The 8,321-nt window shown below is 37.0% G+C and overlaps 1 protein-coding gene across 1 annotated transcript in view; it reads right to left on the reverse strand.

Moving 5' to 3' along the window:
- ALDH7A1 (aldehyde dehydrogenase 7 family member A1) overlaps positions 1 to 8,321 on the reverse strand; it is a 33,725-nt gene that overhangs the window by 14,516 nt on the left and 10,888 nt on the right. The window contains exons 6-9 of the mRNA XM_025047773.1: positions 7,432 to 7,504; positions 4,436 to 4,512; positions 2,655 to 2,753; positions 920 to 961 (exon numbers count right to left, since the gene is read on the reverse strand). Of these exons, the coding sequence (XP_024903541.1) occupies positions 920 to 961; positions 2,655 to 2,753; positions 4,436 to 4,512; positions 7,432 to 7,504 (291 nt within the window). The remainder of the gene's footprint in view (positions 1 to 919; positions 962 to 2,654; positions 2,754 to 4,435; positions 4,513 to 7,431; positions 7,505 to 8,321) is intronic.

An 8,321-nucleotide genomic window follows, 5' to 3' on the forward strand; every position in this document is an offset into this window, starting at 1 on the left:
GCCAGGATACAAATGCTGGTTCTGTCACTTGCTAGCCTGTCACTTCAGGCACATTATCACTTAAGCCTCAGAGTGTAACCTTCAAACAAGATTAACAATGATATCCACCTCAGAGGATCATTGTGGGCATTAAATGAAACGCTGCATGTGAAATAGCTGAGCACAGTACTGGCAAATACCTGGTGCCCACTATAAGTGCTATCTATATTTTTAAATGAACCTTCTCTTTAACTAGATTAGAAGTTCATCTAGAACAAACCCTTCATCATATACTTTTTAAACTTCTGGTGTACACCATAAATACATAGGCATTTAAATGTGATGATGATAATATACAAATTAGTAAGATTTGCTTTTTATCACAAAATCCATGTTTTTATTACTGATGGTCATTATATTATCTAGTTACACTGGTAGACTATTTCCTTTTGTGCCAAATAATTGAAAAAGAGAATTAGGTAATCTCTAAGCTTATCTAGGTAAGTGATTAAAATGCCTTAAGGAAGTGTTCCTTCTCAGTATAAAAGCACTAAACGTTCCACTGAAGACAAACTAATGTTTTTGAAATCTAATGCAATCAGCGAGTCACTTAAGAGTTACTTACTTACTCTAGAGACAGACACGGCCAGTTTTCAGAAAATAGGAAAAGGAAAAACAAGACAGAATATCACATTAGGAAGCCTCGTACACAGGTTCCAAGCCCATGTTACATTTTCCAAACACGAACACCTTTCCTTCCTAGTTATCTGTCTTCAAACCACTATGTCCTGTCTCATAAGTAAAACTCCTAAACATGGAAATTAGGCCTTAAGCACACACAACGTAGAATGCATGAGCTCCTAAACAAGTTTATATGTTCAAGACAGCCACTGAAGATATTCTGAACAGAAAACCAAACAAAAACAAAAGGCAGCCTTACCAATAATGGCATTGTTTCCTCCAAGTTCTAACAAACTTCTCCCTTTAAAAACACACAAACACAAAATAGTGCCTCTTTTAGTACTTAATGCATACTGCTAGATGGTCTCAAATCATAGCCTATCCAAAGTACGCTTTTTTTTTTCTGATTAAAACACACTTAATGTGTTTTAGCATTACAATGTCAAATTTCCTGATTTTAATAATTATACCATGGTTACAAGACAAATTGTATTTGTTCTTAGGAAATACACTGAAATATTTAGTGATAAAGTAACACAATACCTTTGACTTTCTCCAAATGGTTCAAAAATAATATGCGACCACAATATGTGTGTGTTATGTTGCTGGAGAGAGAGAAAATGATAAAGCCAATGGACAAAATAAGCAACTGGTGAATTTGGTTAAAGGGTATGGTGTCCTGGAATTACCTGTGTGTTTTCTAACTTTTCTGTAAGTTTGAAATTATGCCCCCCAAAACCCAAAGAGTTACTATAAAATGGTATGGCCACTATGGAAAAGTGTATGGCCATTTCCCAAGAAATTAAACACAGAAATACCATATGATCAATCTAGCAATTCCACTTCTGGGTAGATAACCAAAAGAAGTAACAGTAGGGACTTGAATCAATATTTGCACATCCATGTTCATAGCAGCATCTTTCACGACAGCAAAATAGTGGAAGCAACCCAAGTGTCCACGAAGGGATGAATGGGCACACAAAATGAGGTATATGCATAAAATGAAAAATTATTCAACCTTGAAAAGGATAGAAATTCTGACACACGCTACAACATGGATGTACCTTGAAGACATTACATTAGTGAAATAAGCCAGTCACCAAAAAAACAAATATTGCATCTGTTCTAGTTATAGGAGGTTCCTGGAGTAGTCGTATCTGTAGACAGAAAGTAGAATAGTGGTTGCCAAGGGCTAGGGGAAGGCAGAAATGGGGAATTCGTTTTTAACGAGTACAGAGATTCAGTTGGGAAGCCAAAAACTGGTTCTGGAGATGGATGATGGTGTTGGTTGCACAACGATGTACATATACTTAATGCCATCGAAGGCACACTTAAAAATGGTTAAAATGGTAAATTTTATGTTATATATATTTTACCATTACACTCATTGTAGAAAATTATTTTTTTTTAAAGAGCAAAAAGCATCAAGCAGGCAAAAAGCTATGGTCCATAGGTGACCATGAAATCTCTCTTTATAATTTAGTAGAGTGCCTTCCAGTCTTTTTCCTGTGCATTTATATTTAGTTGAGATCATATTAGCTAATTCATTTTGCTTTTTTTCTGATTAAAATCTTATACTTTACCCCTAAATATTAGGAGCTGTTTAAAAAATATCACTGCACAGTATTCCATCATGATGATGTACCAAATTTTATTTAGCTACTTCTCTAGTGTTGAATATATTGATTGTTGATTAACTACTGCTTATCTACTCGGGTCAGGGCCAAAGGGTATGACTATTATGGCCGCTATATATACTAACAACTCCCAAAGTTATTTAGAGGGAAAATGACATCCTTTTCCAAATTATGCTATTTATATTTGTGATCTCCCTACTATTAACCCTCTAGTAACTATACTTTTTCTCATTTACTTGTACTTTCAAATAAACATGGATAATGTCTCCATGAAAAGAATCAGGAAAAAAACCCAACTTTCAGATTTCGCATTATACCCGAGGAAACTAAAATCCTCATGAGAAAGCCAACACTTACCAAATCTCTCCTGCACCATAAGGGCCACCTGTTTTCCCACCTGAGTGCTCCCAGTAAAGGACAGCAGGTTCACCCGTTCATCTTTGGCCATTGCTGTGCTGCAGGGGGACAGACATAGTCACCCAAGCACAGAAACCCAGCTACGACAGCACGAATGGTATCCTGGCATGGGCCCTTGGAAAGGCAGTCAGTCAAAGATATGAGAAAGTCTTTCCCAAGGAATCAAGGGAAAGTCTGCATGAAAATGAACTAGATTTTCACAAGTAGAACCACACAGCAGAATAGGCTAACATGTTCTGTGAGCTCTCCATCAACTTAAATCACCTCAAGGACATCATTAGTTAAGGAAGAAAGTCCTTCCTATACTGAGTAGGTGACTGCACAATACAACCTTTACATTGCCTTGATGAGCATCCCAGTTATTTTGCAGGCTCTTCAACTACTAATTTCTCTAAGAATTAAAAATCTAAAGACTACAGGGAAACATCCTAAGTATTCCACGTGGAAACTAACATATAAAGGCTGTGCTAGAATTTCCAGTAGCTTCTAGGGAGAGCAGACTAGACATTATTGACTGGAACTTCTTTGTTCATAGTTCAGTGCTTCAAAGGGCTTAGTGTGGGCCAAGTGGGACTGCCACGGCAACAGACTAATGTAGGGCAGGAATAGCTTGATGAATCCACCCACGTAGGCCTCCCCAGCTTCAACTCAGCAAACATGAGCACTGATACCCAAAGCAGCTTTTCCTTAATGCACACCTGTACACTAATGCGACTATCTGAACCACTCCAATGCTGGGACTGGAAGAACAGAGTTGGTCGAAGGATAGAATACTCATGTTTTAAATGACATTTAACTAATTCTTCACTATGCACACTATACGTGGGAGACTAACGTTTTAACCACACCAGTATGGGTTATAAGACTTGATCCTTATGAAACCTCACCTAATCAACGTCTAAGCCGGTAATAACCTTTCATCACAGTTCAGAGCAATTATAAAGTCAGTTCCAGCTTAAAAAGAGGCTGTGATATTATGCTAAGTGAAAGAAGTCAAACATAAAAGGCTACATGTAGCATGATTCCATTTCTATGAAATGTCCCAAACAGGCAAATTCATAGAGACAGAAAGTAGATTACTGGTTGCTAGGGGAAGGAGGGATGGGAAGTAACTGCTAATAGTTAGGAGGTTCCTTTTGGTACTGCTCCCCCCCACCCAAATGTTCTGGAATAAGAGAATTGTGATGGTTGTATAACATTGTGAATATTCTAAAAACCACTAAATTGTACATTTTTAAAGAGAGAATGTTACGGTATGTGAATTATATGACGGTTTTTAAAAAACAATAAATTTAAATAAAGCGACTATATCCCCAGGGTTTTCTTTTTTGGTCACCCAGACAATAAGTGAGGTTGTAGGTTCTGATGAGACACCAGATTACTACTCCACGGCTTTGCTTTGTAAGTAAGCATCTTTATAAATCCAGTGTCAGGAAGCCCACCATTACAGCAGTTAGGATATAAACACCTTACAATAGTAGTTCTGGACAATTAAAAAGTCGATTCTTACTCATCCTCCAACAGAGGCTATGTAATGGACTGCCCACCATTACAGCAGTTAGGATATAAACACCTTACAATAGTAGTTCTGGACAATTAAAAAGTCGATTCTTACTCATCCTCCAACAGAGGCTATGTGTTAATAAAGCCAGTGGGGTCCATAATAATGATGATTCCAAAAAACCATTCTCACTTCAGCTGTACTGGGTTTAGTTATTCTCCAATATCTGCTCCACCACAAGTCAAGGAACAAATAGCACCAGGCAGCTTGTTGTCCTCCAAAACCTTGGCTATTATCCTAGAAAATAAAAGGCAATTACTACTAAGTAGAGGAGCAATTTAATTTCTTAGGATTTTTTTTAAAAACTAAGACTTTTTTTAAAAACCTGACTTTCCTTTCTCAATTCTCTCTCCCACCCCTCAAACATCTAGGCCTGGGGTTCTCCTCATGTAATAGAGATGAGGTTTTCAAACCCTTAAAAGCAGAACTTTTTTCCCCTAAAAGAATCTTAAAAATAAAAATAAAATAAAAAAAAAAAAGCATGCAAAATAAATAAAAGACATAAAACATTGGTCAGGTAGTTCAAGTGATCCCTTGTTTTCAAGTATTTTCTGCCAAACGATGAACATATCTGATTTCAAGACGGTAGACTGATCATAGGGCATTTTTTGTTTTTTTGGTCTCTCACTACAAATTCATTAAAATGATGGTAAAGAAATAAAAAAAGGAATAAGGAATAAAACCTAGAAAGGGAAAAATGAAAGGGTGTTCCCATCAGCAAATCAGAGGTTTCAATACATCTCTGCAAAGCAGAGGCAGCCAGAGAAGTGGTACAGGATGAAAAGGGAAAAAGGACCCCAAAACTTAGAACAGGTGCTGAGGAGATACAGCAGAGGGAGCTGGACCTGCCCGCAAAGCCCTGCAGAAGTTCAGGAGCACACCAAGCCTTTCAGTCAGGAGAATTCGGCACCTTTCAAGCTAAAGGACTGTGGATAAGCCAGTTTTTTCTTAATTAGTCTCCTACAACTTATGCTGTTAGAGCCAAAATAATAAATGCAGTTCAATGCTAGTTAAATCTGATTTTGAGTTATAAAAAATGGCTCCAGTTTCTCAGAAACAGGGTCCTTCCTTTCATTCTGAGCTTCCTGAGGAGCACAAGCCTAAAGAAAATAAAGGTCTCTCTTTGATCAATGATCCCAACTTGCTGGATACTTTCTAACTTGTTTAAATTTCAAAAAGATCCGAATCCTACACTCACGTAAAAGAGACACCATTGCCATGTGTTAAGTAAATTCTCCAAGTGTCCCCAAAAATGTCCTTTATAGCAGGTTTTTTCCCCCCTAACTGAAGATTATGTACTGCAGTAGTCATGTCTGAGACCAGGTGTCAGGTCGCATAGTTCCTTCCAGGAACTTGTGGTATACACACCCTGTCTACACAAGTGGGCTGACGGCTCCTGAAAGGTAGGGATTTTGCTTTGTACCTGTAGGTAAAGGTTAACAAAACCCTTTTCCCCTAATGTGAGAGAATCTGAACTTAAGTTAACTCTTTAGTTTTGTTCCCCAGGTTACCTGATAAATATCAATGTCAGCAATGCCACACAGACAATGTGGCTTATGATAAAAATGACTCCTGACTGGTCAACTGCATCTGGACTGGGATAACTACCCAAGAGCTAGAAACAGGAACCTCATACTTTTTGGCCTTCCCTGAGTGCAGTGGCTCCTGTAACTGCGTGTCCCTTGTGGGTAGCTAGAAGCTCTACCTATAAAATTGTTACAAGACATTTTGGCTCCTGTGGAGCATTAGGCTTTTCAACCAGGGCGACCTCCACACTGTGCACTATAGATCTTATCTCCTCAGCCCTACAGACACAGATCGAAGAGGAATGCCTGAAGCTATCCTCCTGGCAAACTACGTCCTTGTCCTCTGTCCTTCTGAATAGACAGAGGTATGATATGTGGCCTGTGGTCCTCTTATGAGGCCGAACAATCAGCTGAATTTAAGAACTCCCAGTAGATACGGCAGCACCCTTGTTTAATCCTGGCAAAATTTAGCATTATTTGACTTGTCTTCCATTACAAAATCTTATAATATTCTCAATTATCTAAAATATCAGCCATGTTCCTCTATGAACATTTCAAACCCTTCAAACTGTTTAAAGTAATATAAAAAAGCTCAAAGCAACAATAACTTTGATATTGAAATTAATAGCAAAATTAATAGTATTTAAATCAATCACTTAACAATTGGTAAGCCAGTTTACTATGACCACATTAATTGTTATTGTTGTTGTTTTTAATTTTAAGAAAATTGCCTGGGGAATCATCATTTTTATATGTTTTGTATATCAGAGTTCTATGTAATATTTAATTCGAACACGTCAGCTTGAAGGAGATATTTTCCTCAATATCATGTATTCCTTTCAAGTAAATACTAAAGAACACTACTCTATTTTTCGGCCCATCTTTCAATTCCTAAACCAGTGTCCCTAAATGACCTGACATTAAGGACCCTCTTACATATAGACTCCACCACATGCTCTCTACCAACACTTAAATGAGAGAATACAAATGATGGGACCAGCAGAGCACGAAGGATGCATCACTGCCCTGCATGGGGACACATTCTCTTGTATAGATTCTCTAAATTCTAGAATGATACATTAATAACACTGACTTTATGACAAAATCAGTGTTGTCGAGTTTTCAAATGAGTAAATAAAAATCTTTCAATAAAAAGATAAAATACATTTTAGATAATGTGAGAAGAATCTGTGGATTAGTATAGTAACCATTTCTTTCTGTTTTCCTAACAGTCTATTAAACAAAAGCAATAAAAATATTAACTAGGTAGAAATCAAAACCATTCATTCATACATTGAATAAAGTTGTAAAGTATAGCCCCTAAAGTTCAAGAAAATTTCCTCTCCATTGGATTTGTTTTTACTTTCAAGTGACAAAAATGTTTATAAGAGTTCAATTTCAATATTTATATCAATACCTGGCATGTTTCCAATGAGTTAAACAATATGACTCTAAAAGAGCTCTGTAAACTGCAAAACAAAATAATATTACTACACACTACACCCAATGGAGAAATTATCCAAATCTTACACTTAAATATGACACTTTTACATTGGATTAAAAATTCAGTACCAATCACCCTTTAGAGATTTATTCCATACCCAGGAAAAAGAAAGCCACACATACTTACTTTGTGACAGCAACACTAATGAGAGAAGTTGTTGGAGCTCCTTTCCTTGAGAGAGTAAAAAAAAAAAAAGCAACTTAATTTGGTGGCTCTCATAAATACCTTTTATTATCAAGCAGAAGCAAACATCTTTATGAGAAAAACTTCTAATTAGACAACAGATCCTAGTAACTGAAATAGGAATCTATGCTTCAGCTTGGTGTCTCTGGGACCTAACAGACTACAAAACTTTCTTAAATATAAAAATGGCAAAAAGCAATTTTGAACCTGCTTGCTGCTGCACTGATAGGAACTGTTACATTAATCTCCGCCAATTATGGGAACTGAGTGAAACGGAAGTCAACATGAATTTTTGCTGGAAGGCACAGAGAGCTGAGGAAAACTATACAGCTAGACTTTTTGGATCAGAATGCAGAAAGTATGGGTCCCTTTAGCAATATGGTGCCAAATCACTAACCCTCCCAACTCTGCCTTGCTTTTGTAGACGGTCGTAGCGGATACTCGATAGAAGACATTAAGATCTGCACATAATTAGTGGGACAGATGCACAATGGGCAAAGACAACTCTTCTGGCTTTCCTGATCTAACTTCTTCCACTGAACAGGAAAACTAAAAATGAGCAAGTGCTTCGTCATCTCTAAGATGCTTGCATTTTCCTGGCAACTTCTACTAGCAAATATTTTATAAAGACATAAAATTTAATGCACCAATGAGAACATAGGCCAAGTGCCTCTGAATCATTTGGGAATTCACTCTCAAATTTTTATTAATGAAAAAAAAAAAGAGTCAAACTTTTAAAAAGAAAGTTGTGACTTATCAAACATTTTTTTCCCCCTCCTACTTGTTTACTTAGTTTTCTGTTTGGGGAGAATAGTACAACACAGAATATATCT

This window comes from Pteropus alecto, unplaced genomic scaffold (genome assembly GCF_000325575.1).
Source record: "Pteropus alecto unplaced genomic scaffold, ASM32557v1 scaffold20, whole genome shotgun sequence".
In the NCBI taxonomy this organism is placed as follows: domain Eukaryota; kingdom Metazoa; phylum Chordata; class Mammalia; order Chiroptera; family Pteropodidae; genus Pteropus; species Pteropus alecto.